Source organism: Bos indicus x Bos taurus, chromosome 23 (genome assembly GCF_003369695.1).
Source record: "Bos indicus x Bos taurus breed Angus x Brahman F1 hybrid chromosome 23, Bos_hybrid_MaternalHap_v2.0, whole genome shotgun sequence".
Lineage (NCBI taxonomy): Eukaryota > Metazoa > Chordata > Mammalia > Artiodactyla > Bovidae > Bos > Bos indicus x Bos taurus.
In genome coordinates, this window is record NC_040098.1 from 8,328,440 (window position 1) to 8,353,361 (window position 24,922).

The following is a 24,922-nucleotide window of genomic DNA, read 5'->3' on the forward strand; positions in this document are numbered from 1 at the left end:
ATCACCTAAGGCATAAACATAATGTGAAATCTGTGTATAAATATTCAGACAGCATTTCCCAGTCAACTCCCAAATGATATCGATCATCTACTTGATGACTTATCTATCACAGGTCTTGCCACAAATTCAAAATATACTTTATGACTTGACTCAATGTTGATTAATTAATTATAATATTTATATTCCACTAAATGATTTCCTTTGGATCTATGACCAAGTTTGAATTTTTTTAAAATTTTATTTATTTGGCTGCTCTGGGTCTTAGTTGCAGCATGTGGGCTCTAGTTCCCTGAGCAGGGTTCGAACCCTGGCTCCCTGCATTGGGAGCTCAGAGTCTTAGCCACTGGACCACCAGGAAAGTCCCTGAAATTTTTTTTTTATCACGGAAAATTTCAAACAAACACAAAAGAATAGTAAACCCCCACACACCATTGTTTTTTTTACTCTGGCTGCATCAGGTCTCAGTTGCAGCATGTGAGGTCTTTGTTGCATCATGCAGGACCTTTCTCATTGCAGTGCATATACTCGACTCAGTGGGGCTTCCCCTGTGGTTCGGAGGGTAAAGCATCTCCTGCAAGGCAGGAGACATGGGTTCAATCCCCAGGTTTGGAAGATCCCCTGGAGAAGGAAATGGCGACCCACTCTAGTACTCTTGCCTGGAAAATGCCATGGACAGAGGCTGGCAGGCTACTGTCCATGGGACTGCAAAGAGTCGCACGAGACCGAGCAACTTCACAGGCTCAGCAGTTGCAGCACGTAGGCTTAGCTGCTCTGCAGCGTGCAGGATCTTAGTTCCCCATCCAGGGGTCTAAGCCTGCTCCCCTGCATTGCAGGACAGATTCTTAAGCACTGGCTTAAGGAAGTCTCCCCCTATATGCTTGAAGTTTCAATAATTTAAACATGCCAAAAGTCTTCCATTCTTGTTACATCTATTCTCCTATTCCACAGACTTTTTTTTCTAGAGTATTTAAACAAATGCTATCATTATATTTCACAAGGAAACATTTCTAAGAGTATCTATAATAAATTTTCCTTTAACTGCCATACTATCACTATAAGTAACAAAATTAAAAATGATTGCTTAACTTAACCCAGTCTTGTGTTCATTTTTCCCCCGACTATCTCAAAAATGTCTAAGAGAAAGTTTGAAATCGAAAGCACTCTTGTGGTTTTCAAATTGTGCTTTTATTTTTTTTAATTACTTTCCTATTTTACATGATGTCTCATAAACCTCTGTTAAATGTTCAGTAATGAATTTTTAGGCAAATTAAGTTCAGGAATTACTACACTGAATGTACTTCCATCTCAAAATTTACAAAACTATCCTCACCACCTTCCCTTCCCAGCATGCTCCAGCTCCCATATTCAAGAGCTCAGGTGTAGGCGGACTGTCTACCCAATCAGATGAGTCACAAATGTGGGAGTCAAGTCTGACAACTTCACCTTCCTCAAACCATCTCGTCCAGTTGTTCACTATCGATCCTACCTCTCCCGTATCTCCTGAGTCTGTCCTCCATTCCTACTGCTTCAGGCCCTCAGTGGTTAGATTTTTTTTCCTGGATTACTGCAGTTTTCTTAGAATTGATCTCTCTGCCTCCAATCTCTCATTTACCAGTGCTGCCATGGGCATCTTTTTACTAGTACATTTGATCACATCATATTTATATGAAAACCTTCAATAGTTCTCTACAGTCTGCCTTCCTTGACATACTTAAATGATCTGGACCCTCTTAATCTATCTCTGTATTAGTCCTTTGAAATTTCAGCTCCCTCAGAAAGCCTTGGAACCGAGTGGAGATGAGGGACCTCCTCAGTATGCGTCCATAGCACTGGCCTGCCCTTCCCATCATCTGTATTTTATCATTCTGTTAATGTCTGCTTTAGTCACCTCACTCCCACTGCAGGGTCTCAAGGGATCTTATCCTGTTCTTTTTTTACACTCTCAGCATGTACCAAGAAAGCCCACCACCAAGTGACTGCTCATTGTATGAATAAATGGGCTGTAGGTTACTGAAGGTGCAAAACTGGGCCTTGAAGAATCTGCAAGCCTTAGATGAATGATAGGTTGTTTCTTCTAATACTGGTATTTCAACAGTAAATCTCACCAGGCATGTCTATGGGCCACTCTACAAACATCTTCACTCCCACTGCCTTCCCCATGCACACCATCCCTCTTTCCATTTTCTCCTTCCCCTCTGCCACAGCCCAGAGTAAACCTGGCCACCCAGCTCCCATCCTTCCCTTCATTTCCTGCTCAGGGTATCTCTTCACATCCATATTCATTCTTCCTTTTTGGCTGCATTATTGGAATACAGAAATGCTGTCAACTCGGAGAAGGCAATGGCACCCCACTCCAGTACTCTTGCCTGGAAAATCCCATGGATGGAGGAGCCTGGTGGGCTGCAGTCCATGGAGTCAGACACGACTGAGCGACTTCACTTTCACTTTTCACTTTCATGCATTGGAGAAGGAAATGGCAACCCACTCCAATGTTCTTGCCTGGAGAATCCCAGGGACAGGGGAGTCTGGTAGGCTGCTGCCTATGGGGTCGCACAGAGTCGGACACGACTGAAGTGACTTAGCAGCAGTAGCAATTGTCAACTACTCTGCAAAGTTGGAATTTACTATTACCATTATATAAATAAGAAATCCTTGGCTCAAAGAGGTTCATTCACTTATTTAGCAAATATTTATGGACTGTCCTCTATGTACTTGATAGTATGCCGGGTACCAGGCACCTACATGATCAAACTTGTAATCTAATGAAAACTTGTCTCTAATATCTAGAGACATTAAATAAGTAAACATACAAACCTACAAAAACAAATTGTAAAAGGCAGCATAAAGGAAAAGAACTGAGACCCCATAGAAAGACTAACTGAAATGGAACCTAGTGACATTGTGATGGGATATGAAGTGTGAGGAGGGGTTGGCGAAGCGGTGGGAGTGAGAGAAGGCTCTGAGGCAGGCGAGGGGCTGGAGGTCAAGGAGAGCCTGTGTGGCTGGCGTACAGTAATTAGTGATAAGAGACGACAGACAGATATGAGGCAAGAGGCAGGAAGAAGCAAGACCACATAGGGCCTCCTGAACCACAGTGAGGTTTCTAAGTGCAATTAGTTCTAATGCTGTGATGACTTTATTCCTTTTCATTCCATGTATGAATGTATGCTGTGGTTCCTACCTGATCTACCTCCAGTCCCTCCAAAGCCAATCCATGGTGCATGCTGTTAAGTACATCTTCCTATAAAAGTAACTCTAGCTTCTCCTTTCAAAAAAATTAAGCAGCTCCTCCCTTTCTACAAGATTCAGTCTGAATTACCTGGCCTGGGTTTTCAGATTCCCTGTACTTTGACCTCTATCCCTAGATGACAGAAACGGCTCTCCACTGTCAATGACAATCCCCAATTACCAACCTAATGAGTTTTTCCCCTTTCTTCATGCTCTCACACCCTGTGCAGGATCTTGTCTCCTCGTTCAATCAGAATAGGGGTTCTTGGGAATTCCCTGGCAGACCAGTGGTTAGGCTTGGTGCTTCCCCTACCTGGTTCAATCCCTGGTTAGGGAACTAAGATTCACAAGCTGTACAGCAAAATCCAAAAATAAAGAAAGAAAAGAACAGGGCTTCTTAACCTGCAGTCCACATGCCATAACATTCAGGGGTCTGTGAACCTGGATGGAATAAAAAGAGCCACCTTTATGCCATAACATTCGGGGGTCCATGGACCTGGATGGAATAAAGAGCCACCTTTAATTTTAAGAACATCTAACTAACTGAAACTTAACTTTATCAATGAAAAGAACAAGTCTTTGTAGTATCAACAGTATGTGTAATGTTATCATCAATAGAGATCACCATCAATTAACATTTCATATCACAGTCTCAAAATGGATATCTCTACAATTATGAGTTGTTAGACTTGAAATAAATCATTTAACTTACTGTACTAGCATTCTATTAGTAAGGGAATACATATTACTAAATCATCACGCAGTTCCTTAAATACTTTGATAACTGCATATTTATGCCCTTACAAACATTATCATCAGACAAGGTCCAAAGGCGCCACCAAATCGCCCAAGTCCATAGCGCAGACAAGCTTAAAAAACTCCTGATTAGTCATACATTCAATAAATGTGAGGTCCTCACTGGAGCCCTCTCTTGTTCTGGGTTGCTCATATTACGTTGTTCTGCTTTTGTTTGATGTTCTTCCACTGGTTCCACTTCCTATTCTTGCTGCCTGTGTGAGGATGTAACCCAGATCTCGATGCTTAACCTACAACTAAATTGTCCCATACTTCCTCCCTTACAAATCTCACCTACCTGCATGACAGATTCAAACTATACCTCAAAGGTGACTCCCAAATCTACCTCTACCAATCTTTTTTTCTCAAACCTCAACCTTAGACTTTGAAATACCTGCTTCGCCTAACAACCAGAATAACATACCATTCAGTGGCAGACTTCCTGGGTTCAAATCCCAACTCCAGACACTTATTAAACATGTAACCATGTTTATTTAACATCTCTTGCTTTAGTTGCTTCATTTGAAAAATGGGAGTGATAACAATAGAATCTACTTTATAGGGTTACAAGGATTAGAAGAGTTCATACACATAAAGCACTTTTAGTAGGGTCCGAGACATTTCAACTCAATAAATGTTAGCTACCACCAGCCTCATCTCCTTCTAACACCTGACATTTTTATTTGGTGTTTATTAACAGGTACAGTGATAGCCACCGCAGATATAAAGACAGAATTCCTATTCAATGATATAATTCCGATCAAGCTGTTGCTCAATAACTTTCAGTGGTTCCCTATTAGGTCCAAATTTAACAGCACTGGAATTCATCATGTTGCCTCAAGTAAATGTACCTTCCAGTCTCCTCTGGCTCTACTTCTTGTAACTTATTCTATCTGGCCAGACTGAACTGCAATGCTCTGTGAAAATGACCTGCTCTGTTCTGTCTTTTCTCACACAATCCCAGTGTCTCAAATGTTTATCTGATAACAATAATTTTGTCTCACTACAAGTACTTCTCCCATACTATGCATGGAGCCCCCCAACCACAAACATTACAATCTTACCTAAGTCACATACTTAAACATCAACTTGCTTCAATATTTGCATATTCTGTGAGCACCTCTTATTGGCCAGATCCTGAGCCAGAAGCTGGAAGTTTGCTGCTGTCCTTGTTTTAAAGACTATAGCATGGACCTGTTCTCAGGATCAAAATCAAGTAAGGGAGGGAAACGTGGCTCACAGTGAATGGCTCACATGCCATTCACTGTGAAAGGTGCAATTATAAGAGAAAGAGACACCAAAGGATGAGCAGTCATCTCAATTTGGAAGGCAAGGGTAGGCTGTTTGGATGATGGTATTTGGGCTTACATGGACTGAGAAAAAGCCTATTTCATGTAGTGAGAGCAGTGTGTGTGAAATATAGTGCAAAACAAAATGGCATGTTGGGGAACAGTTCAATATGGCTGGAGTATAGGGCCCATGAACAAGTGGCTAGACATGATGCTGGAGAGGTAGGCAGACCTTTCTGGCCAGCACAGGAATTTGAACTTTATCCCACAGGCAATGTGTGAAGGAAATGGCAACCCACTCCAGTATTCTTGCCTGGAAAATCCCATGGACGGAGAAGCCTGGCAGGCTATAGTCCACGGGGTCACAAACAGTCAGACACGACTGAGTGACTTCACTTTCAGGGCTTCCCTGGTGGCTCAGAGGTTAAAGCGTCTGCCCGCAATGCGGGAGACCTGGGTTCGATCCCTGGGCTGGGGAGCTCCCCTGGAGAAGGAAATGGCAACCCACTCCAGTATTCTTGCTTGGAGAATCCCTTGGAAAGAGGAGCCTAGTAGGCTACAGTCCACGGGGTCACAAAGAGCTGGATACGACTGAGCAACTTCACTTTTCACTAACAGCAGCATATGGCTCCAGTTGTATTTTGGAAAGCTCATTCCTGGCAGTGTTGTGGCAGAGGGAGAGAGGAAAATCTAGAGTAGCAATGTCCCAAAGAACTTTCTTCAGTGATGGAAATGCTCTGTAATTTGTCCTGTCCAATACAACAGCTGCAAGCCACACCGGGCTAATGAGAACTTAAAATGTGGCTAGGGCACCTGAGGAACTAAATTTAAAACAGTATTTAGTGTCAAACAGCCACATATGGCTAGTGGCTACCATAATGAACAGTGCAGCTTTAGAGACAAGCAAATCAGTTAGGAAGCTGTTGATACAGCTCAGGTGATCCGACTAGGGCAGAGGGTGAGTCAATAGCTGTATCAGAGGGACAATGATAAGTCAAGGGGATACAAAACTGTGAGAAAAATAAATCAAGAACGGCCCCCAGATTCTAGGTTTTTTGGCTGAATTACTGCTATCAGCCAGGATAATACACTAATAGAAGGAGCAGGTCTAGGCTGCATATAGTTTACACTGTTTTGAACGTGTTTAAGTGTCAGGGCTATCTAAGTGGTAAAATTAAGTACTGAGTTTTGCTCAGTTGAGTTGACTGAAATAAAGATACAGATTTGAGAGGCTGTGAGCCACTGAGTGAGATTACTTAGGAAAGATAAACACAATTAGAAGCAAACTGAGGCAAAATCTGGGCAAACATCAACACAGGTTAAAGAAGAGTCCACAAAGGACACCAAAGGAACAGCAGGACAAGCAGGAAAAGAAACAAGTGAGAAGTAGTCACAGAAATTAAGGGTGCGGAGAATTTCAGGAAGGAAGCCTGATCAAATGTTAAATACTTCAGTGAGGTCAAATAAGGTGAAAGCTGAAAAGTGCTTCCTGATTTTGCCAATTAGAAGGTCCTTGGTGACATTTGCCAAGACAGTGTCAGTAGTGGAAGAAATGGGCTAAAGAATGGGAAATGAGGCAGAGAGAGGAAAATAACACAATTTCAGGTCTTGACTGGGAAGGGGAGCTGACAAGTACATAAGAGAGTCCACAAGGGGATATGGTATTGATTAAGGTTATTTTCTTTCTTTCCTTATTTTTAGGAGGGGAAAAACCTAGAAGGGAGCAGTTTAAAACGCCAATTGGTAGAAAATGGAAAGCTTCAGAGTAACAGATCGGGTTGACAGGTCGAAAGGAAAATACGTGTCTTTAATCCGAAAAGAGGACTTCTAGTACTGGTAAAATGGTAAAGAGACATACACGGCCCGTTGACAGGTGGGAAACGCAAAGCCAAAGAGTTCTCAGGCAAGTTGGCCTTGCTGCTCCGGTCTGTGGGAGGGGAGTGCGGGTAATGAACTACAGACTGAACCACACTCTGAGGGTCATGGGTGGGGTTACTGCCCAGGAACAAAGCTTTAGGTGCCAACCATCCCTATGTTACCAAATTCGGAAGCCCCTGTGCCTCCTGCACAGTGAGGCTCATCAATCTAAACATCAGAGTTTGGAACAGAGCAAGGTTCATTACAAATTCATACCTGGGTGGCTCATACCCTAAGAATCCCAAAGTTGCTCAAAGCAAAAGGAAGTGATCAGAAGGCTATTAAGTTTTGTAGCATGCAGAGTCCAGACACCCCCCCTCCCCCTCGCCCCGCAGCATTCAATAAAGTAAGGAAGTCTAGGTAGACTCAGGCGAATTGAGAGGTTACGGGCCTAAGACAAAGAGGCCGAACACAATGCCCACGTCAACCGCCCACACCTCCGCTCCCCGCCGCAGGCACGACGAGGGTGGTGCCAACACTCCCGCTGTGGAACCACACTACACCGCGGAGGGACCCCACCCTGCAAACCCTCACAACTCCAGGTCCAGGCCCCATCCTCCTCCACTGACAACAGCTCAGCAGCGCGCGCTCCCGCTGGACTCCGGGCCCGGGCGTCCCAAGCCACCCCTCACACCTGCGGAAAAGGAACCGAGTTGGGCCACCTCAGGACGCCCCGCGAGGCCGCCTGCAGTGGGGGAGGGGCTGCTGAGGCGGGAGGGCGCGCGCCGCGCCCGCTTCCGCCCCACCTACTGCGCGCGCTCCGAGCCCAGCCGCGGGGGCCACGGCTCACGCCTGCGCACTGCCGCCCTCCCCGCGGCCTCCCACTCTCCTTTCCCCTCCCCCAAGCCGGTCGCACCCTTGCGCCTGCGCAGTGCACGTTCCCGGGCTGCGGCAGCCATGCTGAACCCGTACGGCGCTAGTAGTGGGGGGGATAGGGTCGAGGACAGCGGGATAGGCAGCCGAGGATGTGGAGAAGCAGCGGCGTTAGGGTGCTTTGGGTGTGTAGAGAAAGGCCTGGGCCATGCGGCTCCCTTGGCCCCTTGCGCGACCCCCGAGAACCTTCGGAAAAATCGGCCCCCGTGGCGGTGGGGAGGGGGGGTGGCTGGCACGTGACCCGGATCAGCCAATCTGGGTGACGCTGACGTGGCCGCGCGGTCCCGATGCTCTCCCCACCCCCCAGCTCGGCCGGGAAGGGAGGGGCTGGGGGCTACGCCCCCTCCCCCCACTCAACCTCAGTTTCCGGGGGGGGGGTGACACCCCGGATTACATCCTCCCCCCGCACCAAGCCAAGGGGAACAGTGGAGCCCCCCTGGAAGGTTCCGGGATCCAGGTGAGAAGGGGCCCTTGCTGGGCGGGCATGTTGTCAGTCATTTAAATGTCTAACCAATGGTGGGGAGTCCGAGAAGGAGATTCTTGGGGTGCAGAGAAGAACCCTGAGGGTGGGAGCATTTGTCTTTCAAACAGTTTACAGCCAATGGGAGCGGGGAGGGGGCGAGCAGGCGAGGGCCCCTCGGGTGGGGGAGGGGAATGGCCAACCTCTGTCTTCTTACCAGTCGGAGGGCAAAGGGGCCTGGGGGCGGTATGACCCCCCCCCCGATTCCATTCGTCCCTTGGGGGTACAGGAGCCTGGAGCCAGGTGAGAAGGGATCCTTTTGGCGGCCTGAGGGTGGGGTGATCTAGTGGGCTGAGGAGTGGGAGTGGTGACTATAGTTCCTACTCCTAGAGGGGAATGCTGAGAGTTGGCAGCCCAGGCTGTGAACTGAGATTGTTCCCAGGCGCCCACTCCCTTTCTCCCCAGAGGCTGTAGAAGGAGCATTTCTGTGCTGCTGTTGTGTCAGCGGTAGGAACCTGGCAGTCATCACATGGCATGGTGGAGGTTACGCTTCGAGTGGGTTATCGAATTTGTGTGCATTCACGTGGACCTGGCCTGCGGAGCCTTCTAAATAAACCTTGGTTGCCCCGGCGGGGTCTTAGCTGAGCATGTGTCTATCACCGGCTGGGGAGAGTTTGCAGGCTAGAAGCTTGGGGTCTTCTTTGGATCAGGAACCAGGCCCAACGGGGGTCTCGGGAGAGGTTGAAAATCGTGGCTTGAGACACAGGAGAGTGAGTCTCCGGACCTGGAATGATTTCACAGCTCCCAAAGTTTCAGTTTTCTCCTGGGTGGTGTCTTTTGCCTTCTTCATCCCCTCCCCCACTCCTGAACAGTCTCTCCTTGTGTATTGCGGAGGAGGGAGCGGAAAGGAGGGAAGAGTTACTTTTCCAAATTACTGAGTACAAGTAGCCTCCCGTGTGACTCATTTGGGGGAAGGGACGCTTGGGAGGCAGAGGAGAACAGTGATTTTCCGGAATGCAGGGAAATAAGCCAGAATGTCTGGATGCCCTTCCACTTTCTAATAAGGCCCTGTGGTCTCTCGACCTCTTAACTTTTTCCTCCCAGACCGGCCCTCAGATAGGCCTCTGTGCAAGGCCCCTCGTGGAAGAATGGCAGATTGGGGAGGCTGGGCCACTAGGGGGAGGGGGAGGGGAGAAGGCCTCTGCGAAAGTTGCTGTGTCATTGCTCTCCTTGCTGCAGCCACCCGGGCGGGCCCGCTTGTACTTTTGAGGCCGAGGCCTGATCGGAGGGGGGGAGGAGAGGAGAGACTGCCGTCCCTGTGCGTGCTTCCCCCCCACCCCCGCAGGGTTTGCCCGAGTCTGGTGGTCGAGAAGACGAAAGGTTGACGGCCATTTTAGACGCAGTAACCGAGGTTAAGGCTCCAGGGCTGCTACGAAGGAAAGAGGGTAACAGTTCGAGGACTTATGCCCTCACGAAGCCCTGCGGTTGGGGGGGGGGGGGGGGGCGGATCTTATATTCTTTGACTTTTATGATTAATTTCCTTATTCAGATACGCATAGACTGTCTTCTTGGTAGCCAGAAAAGGGGACAAGGAGGAGGGGGGGAGGGCCCCCAACTAAAGGCTGGGCGGGGGAAATTCTTTCCCTCTCTTTGAAGGGGACCGGGGAAGTCCAAGCGATGGCTTTAGCGATCCTAACCTTGCGCTGCGACTCTATTCACACGTAGTCTGTAACCTTATTCGGGTTACTAGGTGGTGGGAAAGATTGAGTGGGCTGGGGGGGAGGGGGCGAAATTGAGCTCCCAAAATGGCTCCTGCCCCTCCTCGGAGGCGGACGGCCCGGGGGGAGGGGGGAGGGGAGAGGAGGAGGGGGAGGGCTAGTCGGAGCCGCAGCCGCCTCCTCCTCCGCTCGCCCTCCTCCCTGGCGCTGACCGATAGACCAGCCGCTCCGTGGGGAGGACTCCGGACCCTCGTGGGGGGGATGGGGGAGCCCTTCCGCCCCCCCGACGCCAGGACCCTAAGAGAGGGTGCGGGCCCGCCTTCGGAGAGGGGGGAAGGGCGGGCAGCGTGGGGAGAGGTCTGAGCTCGCCAGGAGGGGGAGGGTGCGCACCCTGATTCGCCCCTCGAAGGCCTTGTTTTTTCCGCTCTGAGCCAGACACCGGAGAGAAGTTTGGGGAGGAGGTGGGTTTCATTTTACAGGGTATACGGGTGCTTTTGTTGGAGATTTTGCTCCCACTAAAGGGTTGCCGAGGTTTTGTCGACCAGGTAGATATTTGTATTGGTAACTGAAGGTATCAGAGGGAGGGATTGAAAAGGTGCTTGGGGTGCAAGTATTTAGAACGTGGTCTCTGTTTAGTTGCCTTGGAGAGAAGCCTTTGAGTTCACAGAGGGTAGATTCTGGGGCGCGTTTTTTATTTCGACTGCTTGGCCTGGGGAAGGAAGAGGATTTGAAGGCTCTGGTTAATTCTGCACTTTTGATTGCGAAGCACAGGAACGTTAGGTGCCTTCCTCGCTGTGTTTGGGAGCCCTCGGCCGTTTGCCAGAGTGGCAGGCCGCGGCTTCTAAGATGGCGTCTTCTTCCTCATTTCAGGTTCTTCACTGCGGCGGCCGCCTCATTCCCGAGAACAACCACCGCCGGCGTCCTGTGGCCACACCCCGGCGGGCCGATCCTGGCTACGCCCACGCGGCCCCCTCCAATCCTGCCGGCCTGGCCAATGGAGGAACTACGAATGGCACGACCTGCCCAAGCTTGGCAGTCGCCAGTCGCACTGGGCTTGGACGGCTGGAAAGACTTTGTTGGAAGGGGAGGCAGGGAGAGGGTGCTGCACCCCTGCCAACCTCCCTTTTTCCCTGGAGTTGCCGAACCACAGCGCAGCCAATTGGCTCAGAGATGTGGCGGGTTGCCGCTTCCCTGGGGGTCTATGCGGCACTCTTCTGCCTGGTGACTGACGCTTTGGAAATGAGGTTTATGACGTCATCGCTTCCGCCGACCAATAGAAAACGCTCCCGCGGAGAGGTGTTCCTCCCCCTTCGACTCTGCTTCTTCACGCGCGTGAGCGAGCGAGCGCGCGCGAAGGGGGTGGGGGAAATCGCGAGCACGGTGGCGCGCATGAGCGGCGAGGCTCCTCCCCCTTGCCTATATATAAAGGGCTGGCGCGGGGCTCGGAGGCGCCATTTCGCGCTGGAGTGGAGCAGCCTCTAGAACGAGCTGGAGGATTCTGCGTATCTACACAGAGCCTTCGAGTCGTCTGGGGCCGCCATTACAATCCACGTCCATCCGCTTGGAAATGGCCTTCGTCTCGGCCTATGACCGGCCCCGGCGGACAGTACAGACCCCATAGAAGCCCCCGAAGCTCCCCTTTTTCGGGCCCCGCCCAGTTCTCGGAGTCTGTCCACCCCCTCTACTCCGCCCTCAAGAGGATTTCAAAGATGGAGGCGGCGGCTCCCTAAACCATTTTTCGTGTTCATCCGCCTCCATCCGAGATCGAAACGGGACGTCGTCCGCCCCGGACGGTCCTGGCAGGAAGAGGGGATCCTTGCAGACCAACGGCGGGCAGTATTGGCGACGGTGTCTGGGATCGGGGGCCGTCCTGGGGTTTGAAGAGCCCGTCCCCTTTCGCTCGCCCGCCTCAGCTGAGGCCGCCGCCATTTTCTCGCTGTCCGCCTCCTGCGGAGCGCGCCAAGCTGCTGGGAGTTCTCCGAGGGACAGCGGAGGAGATTGCTTTCGTGCCAGCCCGGCGGGGTGGGTTGTCGCCTGGAGGGCCGAGGGCAGCGGCCCCCGCCCTCCCCCCACTTCCCGGGTTATGCTGGACCGGGAGGTAAGGGGAACCGAGGCCACCCGGACTTTCCGCGGCTGAGGGCAGCGCCGGTTCCCCGTGGTCAAGATGCTGCAAAACGTGACTCCCCACAACAAGTACGTCCCTGCGAGCCGCGTGTGGGAAGGGGGCGTTGGGGGGCCGCGGCGCGCGCGGGTGAGGTGCCGAGTTCGGAGGGAGTGCGGAACCGACTCGGGCGCGTTGCTGTTTCGTGGCGCAACTGTTGGCTGTCGAGGCTCGCGGAGGGGGGTGAGCGGCGGTTTGGGGACTGTGGTAGCGGCCGCAGATCCTACGTATGGAGGGAGCGCAGGTAATTTACACGTTACTTTTCCGCTGTGGTCAGATTTTGGCTGAGTCGGGCAGAGCGAGGTGGCGGCGGAATATGCAACGGGGGAGGACTTGGATGGGGCAGCAGGTCCTGAGGGTAGTGGGTCTGGTGTCTAAGCGACCGTTTGTCCGGCCTTCAGTGGCTGGGGTTCGTGGCCACATCTTGTGCTTTACAGGGTTGCCATGGTGATAGAGCTTTGGGGACTGAAAACGGGGATTCCCTGAGTAGGGTACAAGGCCCACTCTTACTCTGGGTTCCTAATGTCGGGGATAGGTCCCTTTTCCGTGAGTGGTTTGGTTTTGTGTTGAGTGTGTTGTGTTGCAGAAGATTGGATTTCTTGTCGTTTGTGTGTGTGTATATGAGAGGTACCATCGAGAGTTTCCTTCAGGGTAGAAAGGTGGAGCTAAGCTCTGGGATGTAAACAATGAGATCTTGGGCCTTGGGTAAACCTGGTCCTGAGGAGCCCCAGAGAGAACGTAAACTTGATGCATTGTTGGCCTTTGATCTCTAGAGGTGATGCTACAGTGGAGCCTGTTAATGGCATCGCAGCTTTTGGCAGAGGTTGGGTAGGGGGAGGTCTGTATCACTTTTATGGGGGAATTTGCTGACCTTGACTGTTCAGACAGCTCTGTTTTTTTGAGTCCTTTCGACGGAGGAGACTGAATTTGCGAATAGTTAATTCCTGGAGGCTGGTAGCTTGAGGTATTCCAGGCTGTGAAGTCTGACAAATACTCGCTTGTCTGGTTCCTTTTTTTTCTTGGTATGGATCCGTTAGATTGCTGGCCCGTTGTTTGGAGTTAACTATTCCGAGCTTTGTGGAGAGTGCTGATCCCTTCTGTACAGGTGGATTCTTAGGTGTCTGTCTCATCAGCGATTTATGAAATTTTCTGTTTTGTTTCTTTAGATCCGTTCCCCTCAGGCTCAACCACCATGGCAACCACCAAGCCCCTAGTGAGGAGGAAGCTTGGGGCTTGAGTTTCTTGGCTCCACCCATTTTGCTTAAGTTCTGTCCTCCTAAGGCTGTGATTCTTAAATGGCTGGGCCCTATGAGAAGCTACTTGGGCTTTTTCACTTTAAAACAGGTGAAGAAGCCTATCAGATTTTAAGAACTCAGAAGATAGGGCTTCTGTGGGTGTAGAAAAGGCGATAAGAGGTACAAGAACAAAAGCTCCACGGATTGTTTGGATACTGGATTCGTTTTCATAATCTTTACCACCGTTTTCACTTGATTCCAAGCCTAGATGTGCTGAGTGCAAATCTGTGAATTGTGGAATTCTACTAAATTCCACCAGATTACCACATCTGATTTTGTTTCCTATCTTCACAGGCTCCCTGGGGAGGGGAATGCAGGGTTACTGGGCCTGGGCCCAGAAGCAGCAGCGCCTGGGAAAAGGATTCGAAAGCCGTCTCTATTGTATGAGGGATTCGAGAGTCCCACAATGGCTTCAGTGCCGGCTTTGCAACTAACCCCTGCCAACCCACCACCTCCTGAGGTGTCCAATCCCAAAAAGCCAGGACGGGTTACCAACCAGTTGCAATATCTGCACAAGGTGGTGATGAAGGCTCTATGGAAACATCAGTTTGCATGGCCTTTCCGGCAACCTGTGGATGCCGTCAAACTGGGTTTGCCGGTGAGTGGAGAGGTTGGAGTGGGGAGGTATGGAAATGAAGAAGAATGCGTGTGCATGGAGGTGGGCTGCCTAGTGTAGGTAGGTGCTGCGGCCCCTAGGGAGTTCCCATTTCTACCCTGTAGGGCAGATAGCCACCAGATTTCTAGATTTTTGGTCCTTTGTGATTGATCCAACCGCTTGCTATCTAGGGTCTCTCATTGTGCCCTCCATGTGTCCTTCCTTAACTTTTGTGCCCTGGCTCCATTTTACAGATTCCCACCCCAGGTTGGGAGAGGACCACGGTGGCCAAAATTCTTAGCTTCTTCCTTTCCCTCATGCAGCCCATGGATAGCCAGCCCCAGAGGTAATGTCACAGGATGGGAAACTTTTCCAGAGTGGGTGGGAGATGGGTGGTTAGAGCAAGGCAATAGGGGTCTCCTTATGGGTGATCAGAGTTCTGTTCCCATTTTTTATCCCTATCCCATAGTTTTAATTGGGGCCGCAGTTGAGACTATGTACTCCCCTGACAGACTTGGGCGGGTGTGTGTATGTGTGTGTGTTGGGGTTGGTAGTTTGCCTGAGAACAGGCATTTTTCTTTCTTTGGTCTGACCTACCACTTTTTTCTTTAGGATTATCACAAAATTATAAAGCAGCCTATGGATATGGGTACTATCAAGAGGAGACTTGAAAACAACTACTATTGGGCTGCCTCAGAGTGTATGCAGGATTTCAACACCATGTTCACCAACTGCTACATCTACAACAAGGTGAGTTTTTGTCTGTTATTAGTTAGGGAGAGCGGAAAAGGCAATGACACCCCACTCCAGTACTCTTGCCTGGAAAATCCCATGAATGGAGGAGCCTGGTGGGCTGCAGTCCATGGGGTCGCCGAGGGTCGGACACGACTGAGTGACTTCACTTTCACTTTTCACTTTCATGCATTGGAGGAGGAAATGGCAACCCACTCCAGTGTTCTTGCCTGGAGAATCCCAAGGACGGGGGAGCCTAGTGGGCTGCCGTCTATGGGGTCGCACAGAGTCGGACATGACTGAAGTGACTTAGCAGCAGCAGTTGGGGAGAGAGTGCATTTCTTAACACTACTTTATCATTGTAAAGTTTAAATCTTTTACTGAAGGTGTTCTCAGTAGTTTGGTATCTAGAAAGTCTGTTTGCAAAGGTACCACTGCAAACAGTGATGTGGCTTCAGAGATCCAGGATTAAGAGATGTTGAAATACAGCACTGCTGACGGTCTTGTGAATAGTGGCCTTATTTCTCAGAAATCTCAGGAGACTTGCGTAGAAGAGAAACTGATCAACTCTGAATCTCTCACTTTTTATCTTTGTTGCATATTGAGGGGCAAAGTTGGAAGAGATAAAGGGAAATGAGTGGCCCACTGTAGGTAATTTTTAGCACTTTGATGGAGTTGTGTAAGGGAGTAGTGATGATGCCTGGGGCTAGGTATTTCCCAGAGAAAATGGTTTTACCTCTCTCCTTAGCATTTGAACTTTTTGTTTGTGTTTCCTGTAGCCCACTGATGATATTGTCCTGATGGCACAAACGCTGGAAAAGATCTTTCTGCAGAAAGTGGCATCAATGCCACAAGAAGAACAAGAACTTGTGGTTACTATCCCTAAGAACAGCCACAAGAAAGGGGCCAAATTGGCAGGTAGGAAGAGAAGGAGTTTTGCTAATAGAGACCAAAAGATGGGAATGAAAATCAGACTAAACTCTCTTTCTGCCCTCCAGCGCTCCAGGGTAGTATCACCAGTGCCCACCAGGTGCCTGCCGTCTCTTCTGTGTCTCACACTGCCCTGTATACGCCACCACCTGAGATACCTACCACTGTCCTCAACATTCCCCACCCGTCGGTCATCTCTTCTCCCCTTCTCAAGTCCTTGCACTCCGCTGGACCCCCACTCCTTGCTGTCTCTGCAGCTCCCCCAGCACAGCCCCTTGCCAAGGTATACATCTATGGATATCTTTGGGGTAATGAGGAGGAAAAGGTCTTAAATGGGGTGGATCCAGAGTAAAAGGCACCTGTCTTTTCTCCACAGAAAAAGGGGGTAAAGCGGAAAGCAGATACTACCACCCCTACACCTACAGCTATCCTGGCTCCTGGGTCCCCAGCTAGCCCTCCAGGGGGTCTGGAGCCTAAGGCAGCACGGCTCCCCCCTGTGCGTAGAGAAAGTGGCCGCCCTATCAAGCCCCCACGCAAAGACTTGCCTGACTCTCAGCAACAACACCAGAGCTCCAAGAAAGGAAAGCTGTCGGAACAGTTAAAACATTGCAATGGCATTTTGAAGGAATTACTGTCTAAGAAGCATGCTGCCTATGCCTGGCCTTTCTATAAACCAGTGGACGCTTCTGCTCTTGGCCTGCATGACTACCATGACATCATTAAGCACCCCATGGACCTCAGCACTGTCAAGGTACCCACTGCATGGGGCAGATGGGATACTCAGGCAGTGATTGGAACCTAAGGATCAATAAAACAGTCACTTTTTATGGGCGTGCAGCTATCTTGGTGTTTTACTTTTACAAAATAGTGAGGCAGAAGGTCACATACTCTAATGAGTCCATATTTTCTGGAATTGGAAACAATGTGGTGGGTTTTACGTTCAGAGCATCACTCCTTGTCCTCAGGTCCTATCTACTGGAAGTGTTGGGTTAGGGTAGGTGAGTAAAGGGGTAGCCCAATAGTTGGAGGCCACACACACCTCCACTTTTCGCTTAGAAATAATGGGTTTTTCCCCTTAGACATAGATATTTATTCAGCCCACCCAAATTCCTTTGACTTCAAACTTGAGCCCCAGGGTATAGGTCCTTCCTGTCATGTACATCCCACCCCCCACTGTGCTGTCTAGAGGGCTGTTCTTGGCAGTGTCTGGGCCTGGCAGGGAAAGGTGAGTCTCCCTGCCTGTGCAGCTTCTGATGCTGCCTCCTTCTGCAGCGGAAGATGGAGAATCGCGATTACCGGGACGCACAGGAGTTTGCTGCTGACGTGCGGCTTATGTTCTCCAACTGCTATAAGTATAATCCTCCAGACCATGATGTTGTGGCCATGGCGCGAAAGTTACAGGTGAGTGTCAAGGTCGGAGTTTGAAGAATAAATGAAGCTGGGGGAAGGGATTTTGCCATCTGTGCTGCATAGCCTGAACATGAGGTTCCCCAATCTATGCAGTTGTATGTTGGAGCTGCCAAATGGCTGGGTATGATCAGGGCATATCTACTAGCCTGGTTTTGAGTCTGCTGTCTCTTTCTAGGATGTATTTGAGTTCCGTTATGCCAAAATGCCAGATGAACCACTGGAACCAGGGCCTTTACCAGTCTCTACTGCCTTGCCCCCTGGCTTGGCCAAGTCATCTTCAGAGTCCTCCAGCGAGGAAAGTAGCAGTGAGAGTTCTTCTGAGGAAGAGGAGGAGGAAGATGAGGACGAGGAGGAGGAGGAAGAAGAAAGTGAGAGCTCTGACTCCGAGGAAGAAAGGGCTCATCGCTTGGCTGAACTACAGGAACAGGTACTTTGTTACTGTTGAGTTTACTGGGTGAGGTTCATGCTGTCTTTGGCTTGATTTTTTTTTTTTCCCCATTGCTTTATCTATGTATTTTTTTCAATTTGTTTCTGTTTTCTCTCAAGCTTAGAGCAGTACATGAACAACTGGCTGCCTTGTCCCAAGGCCCAATATCCAAGCCCAAGCGAAAGAGAGAGAAAAAAGAGAAAAAGAAGAAACGGAAGGCAGAGAAGCATCGAGGCCGAGCTGGGGCTGATGAAGATGACAAAGGCCCTCGAGCACCCCGCCCGTCTCAGCCCAAGAAGTCCAAGAAGGCGGGTGGCGGTGGGAGCAGTGGCGCTGCTACTCTGGGTCCCCCTGGCTTTGGGCCTTCTGGAGGAGGGGCCACCAAGTGAGTTCTCACAGGGACGGAGGCAGAGATTTCTCCCAGCGCTTGCAGTTTTCTCTAGTGATTTTTTTTTTTTTTTTTCTGGCAAGTGTCCAGATGATTAAATAGACCTTGAAGAATATAGGGTCTTTTGAAGCTGCTACCTACCCCTCTCTAAGCCAGAGTCTGTACTTTTTTGTATATTCTTTTTTTCTGTATTCGGGGATGGGTTAGTGCTTTAGGTACAAAAAAAAACAATAGACCTGTGCTGACGTACTTGTATTTATTTTTCAAAGCCCAACTGAGATTAATATAAAATATCTGTTGTGTAAAGAAGCTCTGCTCCCCTGAGGAGCACACATGTGTCCTGTAGCCCATCTCTGACTCACTCATTTGCCTTAATGGAAACAGTTGTTCAGGCAAGAAATCCAGATCACTGGATTAAGTAGAATGTGTTGAGGTAATGCGTTCCCCCAAGTGATAATTTTCTTTTGCTCAGACTCCCCAAAAAGGCCACAAAGACAGCCCCACCTGCCCTGCCTGCTGGCTACGACTCAGAGGAGGAGGAAGAAAGCAGGCCCATGAGTTACGATGAGAAGCGGCAGTTGAGCCTGGACATCAACAAGTTGCCCGGGGAGAAACTGGGTCGCGTTGTGCACATAATCCAAGCCAGGGAGCCCTCTTTACGTGACTCAAACCCAGAAGAAATTGAGATAGATTTTGAAACACTCAAGCCGTCCACACTTAGAGAGCTTGAACGTTACGTTCTTTCCTGCCTGCGAAAGAAACCTCGGAAGCCGTATAGTGAGTATGAAATGAGATTCCCAAGTTGCCTTAGCGAATTCTTGTGCGGTTCTGAGGACAATTTAGAGAAGGAGGTGGGGGGGTATGCTTGATGCACTTGGAATCATCAGTTCCTGGGATGATGGGTTGCATTAGTTGCTTCCTTAAGTTCAAGAAAGGCATTTGGCAACAACAGGGGACAGGGAAACCGGAGTGCTCCTGGCTATGTTAGTCCTGGTTTCTTTTCTTCTCTAGCTATTAAAAAGCCTGTGGGAAAGACAAAGGAGGAACTGGCTTTGGAGAAGAAGCGGGAACTAGAAAAGCGGTTACAAGATGTTAGTGGGCAGCTCAATTCTACCAAAAAGCCCCCCAAGAAAGGTGAGTGTCCCATAAGCCACTGTGAGTTCATTACATCTTGCCCTCTTGGTTCTTCAAAAGTGGAATGTAGGTTTACACATTTTTAAACTTCACCTCTGTTCTTCAGCGAGTGAGAAAACAGAGACATCCTCAGCACAGCAGGTAGCGGTGTCCCGCCTCAGCGCTTCCAGCTCCAGCTCGGATTCCAGCTCCTCTTCTTCATCTTCCTCCTCTTCAGACACCAGTGATTCAGACTCAGGCTAAAGGGCCAGGCCAGATGGGGCAGGAGGCTCCGCAGGACCGGACCCCTAGACCGCCCTGCCCCGCCCGCTCCCTCCCTGTGCTGTGACACTTCTCATCTCACCCCCTCCCCCCTCTGTGAGAGAGCTGGCTCTGCAGGGGGGAGGGATGCAGGGACAAGACTAAAGGAGGGACAGAAAAATGGACAAAAGAGGACTGAGCTCCCAGCCCCGTGGAGAGTGCCCCCGTAGGCATAGAGCCCCCATTCAAAATGGCTGGGGCAGGCAGGGGTATCGGGTGGGAATGGGCAGAGGCCCTGATACAGGCTTACTGAGGTCACAGCTGCCCTGTTCACTTAGAAGGGCCCTGTTTTGAGATTGTTTGTTCTAATTTATTTTAAGCTAGGTAAGGCTGAAGAGGGGTGGGGCCATGGTCCCTCAGCTTCCATGGGGAGGGAGGAAGGGGGAGCTCTTTTTTTACGTTGACTTTTTTTTTCTACTCAGTTTTCCCTTTTCCTTCTGCTCCATTTGGGGACCCTGGGGGTTTCAGTCATCTCCCCAATTGGTCCCCTGGATTGTCTTTTCTTTTGTCTGTTGATTCTAACTTGTAAATAAAGAAATATTATTCATGTTCTGAGTTCATTACCTTAATGATGGTGGTTTTTTGTAGTTGCTTCAGAACAAATGGAATACACTTAATTTTGAGGAATATTGGGGGTGGGTGGGAAGAAGGATCATCCTGTTTTAAATAAATCAGTAGGCTGTTGCTGTGATAAAAGTGCATCTGCCCTTTGTAAAGTGAATCCTCCAGGATAACTTAAGTTTCACAATCTGCTCTGATTCAGATGAAGCCAACACCTGGCTCATTTGGCCAAGAGTTTCAAACTCAGGACTTTAAACAGGCTCAGATTTTTCGCTGGTCCTGGATGTGTAGAGTGTCCCCTGAACACTGCAGTTACCAACTAGATGTGAAAGGGATGAGAGCAGCCAGCAATGGGTACTACCTTGCACTGGGCATCTGCCTTAAGGGGAGGTGTGCCTATTTTTATAATTTGCTGGTTTGGCTTCAAATTGCATGTTTGCAGAGCTTTGCAAAGTTGCCTAATACAAATGCCACATTTACAGGATTCCAGCAGTCTACCAAATGGAAATCACAAAAACTCCTTTGCACAAATCTAGCCCTTTCTCTTGCTAAAGACAGAAGGGCTCTATAGTTAAGAACGATGAAACATTTGGGTTCTATCCAGAATTTGGGGCCTTAAACCATACAAAAGCAAGAGCTTTCAGTATAACAGGTATGGTAGAAAATCTTCATCATTTTTTAAGTGAAGACTGGCTTATTCTGTATGTTATCAGAAACACGTATGGTAGAAATGGTAGTGGTGATTTTGGAAATAGCAGAAGGTTGGGTTCTAGCAGATTCTCAACTCTTGAATCTTTGCTCTCCAGAGCTGCTAAAAGCTAGTAACATGGAATTATATCTGAAAATTGTTTTGGCCACACCCTGTGGTTTGTGTGATCTTAATTCCCTGGCCAGGGATTGAAACCATGCTGGCAGTGAAAGTACTGAGTCCTAACTGCTGGACCCCCATGGAATTACCTAAAGTCTTAAACTGAGGCCTGGGCAACAGCTCAAAGAGTAACACACAGGTAGGGTTGAGATGGCTTGTTTGTTACAATTTTGCAAGGACCTTAGTTTTTTAAATGAGACCTATGAAAGGGCTTTGAGCCAACTTGTGAGGCTCAGTGAGTGAACTCCAACTGCATTTAAACTCTTGTCCTGAAAGTTCAGAAGTACTTAATTGGAGTGGGATAGAATTTAAATCTAGAAGGATAAGTGATTTCAATTAGATGTGTGTCTGTTTGCTTAGCACTATGTCACATTTAAAAGGGAATTGAAGGTTTGAGTTTGGCAAGGAGACCAGTTAGAATCGTAACGTCTGTGGCTGTATCCCCTTCAGGTATTTTTAAATTGTGGTTTGGGAATATAAAGATTTCAACTGTCAAGAGGTAAGTGACTTTACGTGTTCAGTTGCTAAGTTGTGTCTGACTCTGTGACCCAATGGACTGCAGCACGCCAGGCTTCCTTGCCCTTCACCATCTCCTGCAGTTTGCTCCAACTCCTGTCCATTGAGGACATCCAACGATCCCATCCTCTGTCACCCACTTCTGCCCTCAGTCTTTCCCAGCATCAGGGTCTTTTCCAATGAGTCAGCTCTTTGCATCAGGTGGCCAAAGTATTAGAGCTTCAGCATCAGTCCTTCCAGTGAATATTCAGGATTGATTTCCTTGCAGTCCAAGGGACTCAGTCTTCTCCAACAGCAGTTCAAAAGCATCAGTTCTCTGGCACTCAGGCTTCTTTATGGTCCAACTCTCACAGCCGTACACGACTGTTGGAAAAACCGTAGCTTTGACTACAGATTTGGTAGCAAAGTGCTGTCTCTGCTTTTTAATACGCTAAGTTGGTCATAGCTTTTCTTCCAAGGGGCAAGCATCTTGTTTATTTCATGGCTGCAGTCAACTGCGGTGATTTTGGAGCCCAAGAAAATCTGCCACTGTTTCTTTTTTTTCCTATTTGCCATGGCTTCCCTGGTGGCACAGATAGTAAAGAATCTGCCTGCAATGCAGAAGACCCAGGTTCGATCCCTAGAGAGGATTCCTAGGAAGATCCCCTAGAGAAGGAAATGGGAACCCACTCCAGAATTTGCCTGGAAAATCTGATGGGCATAGGAGCCTGGTGGGCTACAGTCCATGGGATCACAAAGAGTCGAACACAGCTGAGTGACTAACATTTGCCTTGAAGTGATGGGACTGGGATGCCATGCTCTTAAGTTTTTTGAATGTTGAGTTTTAAGCCAGCTTTTTCACTTCCCTCTTTCACCTTCATCAAGAAGCTCTGTAGTTCCTCTTCACTTCCTGCCATTAGAATGGTAGCATCTGCATATCTGATTTTTCTCCCGGCAATCACGATTCCAGCTTGTGCCTCAGCCAGCCAGGCATTTCGCGTGATGTACTCTGCATAGAAGTTAAGTGAGCAGGGTGACAATATACAGCCTTGACGTACTCCTTCCCCGATTTTGAACCAGTCAGTTGTTTGATGTCTTGCTCTAGCTTGCCTCTTGACCTACATAAAGGTTTCTCTGGCGGCAGGTAAGGTCATCTGGTATTCCCATCCCTTTAAGAATTTTCTGCAGTTTCCACGGTTGTGATCCACACAGTCAAAGGCTTTAGCGTAGTCAGTGAAGCAGAGGTAGGTTTTTTCCTGGTCTTCTCTTGCTTTTTCTATGATCCAACAGATGTTGGCAATTTGATACCTGGTAAGAGAAAGCAGCCTGGCTTATCCCCTTGACTGCAAAACAGGCTGAGACTGGGCGAGAGTGCCTCTGGACCTGGTTTACACCTCCTCCCTTGCCACCTTAAGTAGGTAGTTTACCAGTGTTTGTGGATTTCCTGAGCATAAGTCTGTTGGTAGAGTCCTTGTCTTGGTCCCTGACCTTTGAGGTTGCCATATGGCCCTTCGACTTACTTTTTCCCTTAATCAAATTACTGGTCCAAACCTTAGCTCTACCCCACATCCTGTCTGCTTGAGGCATTGTAATGGTTTCAGGAGTCTGATCCCCATCTGGATTGAAATTACTGCCTTCCAAAGTAACAAGCCACTTCCCTGGTGGCTCAGACAGTAAAGCGTCTGCCTACAATGTGGGAGACCTGGGTTCAATCCCTGGGTTGGGAAGATCTCCTGGAAAAGGAAATGGCAACCCACTGCAGTATTCTTGTCTGGAGAATCCCATGGACAGAAGTGCCTAAGAGTTGGACACGACTGAGCGACTTCACTTTCGCTTTAAAGTAACAAGCACAGTCTCCAGCTCACCCGGGGGAAAAACAACTGTGGGGTCCTAGTGTGGGCAGTGTTCCCGCCCGTGCTCTTAATTTCCAGCTCCTGCTATAAGCATCAGTTCCACTGCTGCTTTTATTTTTCCCTGTTTCATGCCATTTACTCTTTAATGCTTCCATTTATTCAATCAACACATTTTACTGAGTTCCTTTGATTGTCTTTATTTTTCAACAAACAGCATTACAGCATTACGCATAGATGTTGCCTAACTGTTAAGTCAGGAGGCGTGCGAGTGAGGATACAAGGCCCTTACCTTGTCTTTGAAGCTTTATCATACAGTTAACTTTCATGGTGCAGTTATTGGACTGATCTGCTTCAAGATGAAGGCGTGACTTATTCTTGCAGATGATTCCTTCTAATTGAATCCCAGTATGTACACCAGTCCAAGCCCTGCCTGCTTTACTCTTACATTCTCTCAGGACTATCCTGACTAAAAAGCCTCACTTCCCTGAGGGGCTCCTAGGATAAGCACCAAAGCTGGTTGGAGTTACTCACTGACACTTGCCAAGAATAAGGCAGGGGAGGACTCCCTGAGCAATGAGAAAGGAACTCAGAGAGCTGGGAAGGCTGAGCACTAAAGAATTGATGCTCTCGAATTGTTCTGGAGAAGACTCTTGAGGCTTCCCTGGTGGCTTAGATGGTAGAGAATCTGCCTGCAGTGCAGGAGACCCGAGTCCAATCCCTGGGTCAGGAAGATCCCCTGGAGAAGGGAATGGCAACCCACTCCAGTGTTCTTGCCTGGAGAATTCCGTGGGCAGAGGAGCCTGGTGGGCTACGGTCCATGGGGTCGCAAAGAGTCGAACACAGCTGAGTGACTAATATTTGCCTTGAAGTGATGGGACTAGATGCCATGCTCTTAAGTTTTTTGAATGTTGAGTTTTAAGCCAGCTTTTTCACTTCCCTCTTTCACCTTCATCAAGAAGCTCTGTAGTTCCTCTTCACTTTCTGCCATTAGAATGGTAGACACGACTGAAGTGCCAGCACAAAAGACTGTTTTGAGGAGTCCCTTGGACAGCAAAGAGATCAAACCAGTCAATCCTAAAGGAAATCCACCCTGAATATTCATTGGAAAAACTGAAGTTTGAAGCTCCAATACTTTGACCACCTGATGCTGGGCAAGATTGAGGGCAGAAGGAGAAGGGGGCAACGGAGAATGAGATGGTGGGATGGTGTCACCAACTCAATGGACACGAGTCTGAGAAAGCATTAGGAGATGGTGAAGGATGGGGCGGCCTGGCATGCTGCAGTCCATGGGGTGGCACAGAGAGAGACGCAGCTAATGGACTGAACAACTGCAACAGAGAGTTGGGAAGGGGGCCGGAAAGGGTGGGCGAAGCTGACCTGATGATGCGGTGACCGCCGGCCTCGCCTCTTCCCCTTCCGTGGATCATCACCCTAGTGCCATATCGGCAGAATCCCACTAGCAAGACAGCTGGTCCTTCTGTCCCCATATTTCA

The 24,922-nt window shown here is 49.1% G+C and overlaps 1 protein-coding gene across 8 annotated transcripts; it reads left to right on the forward strand.

Moving 5' to 3' along the window:
* The first annotated feature begins 8,099 nt into the window (after positions 1–8,099).
* On the forward strand, positions 8,100–20,217 carry BRD2 (bromodomain containing 2). Of its 8 annotated transcripts, none has more exons than XM_027525140.1 (14): positions 8,415–8,559; positions 11,151–12,473; positions 14,031–14,334; positions 14,586–14,677; positions 14,944–15,081; positions 15,843–15,981; positions 16,062–16,276; positions 16,370–16,744; positions 17,266–17,394; positions 17,579–17,830; positions 17,950–18,215; positions 18,691–18,995; positions 19,230–19,352; positions 19,459–20,217. In XM_027525140.1, exons 5-14 carry the CDS (start codon positions 14,971–14,973, stop codon positions 19,593–19,595), a joined length of 2,052 nt encoding a protein of 683 aa, XP_027380941.1. In that variant the 5' UTR covers positions 8,415–8,559; positions 11,151–12,473; positions 14,031–14,334; positions 14,586–14,677; positions 14,944–14,970; the 3' UTR covers positions 19,596–20,217. The 8 variants fall into 8 exon arrangements, with proteins under 8 accessions (XP_027380935.1, XP_027380941.1, XP_027380940.1 ...); XM_027525141.1 differs by lacking the exon at positions 8,415–8,559 and adding an exon at positions 10,458–10,587; XM_027525134.1 differs by lacking the exon at positions 14,586–14,677 and having other exon boundaries at positions 8,100–8,559.
* Positions 20,218–24,922: the final 4,705 nt, after the last annotated feature.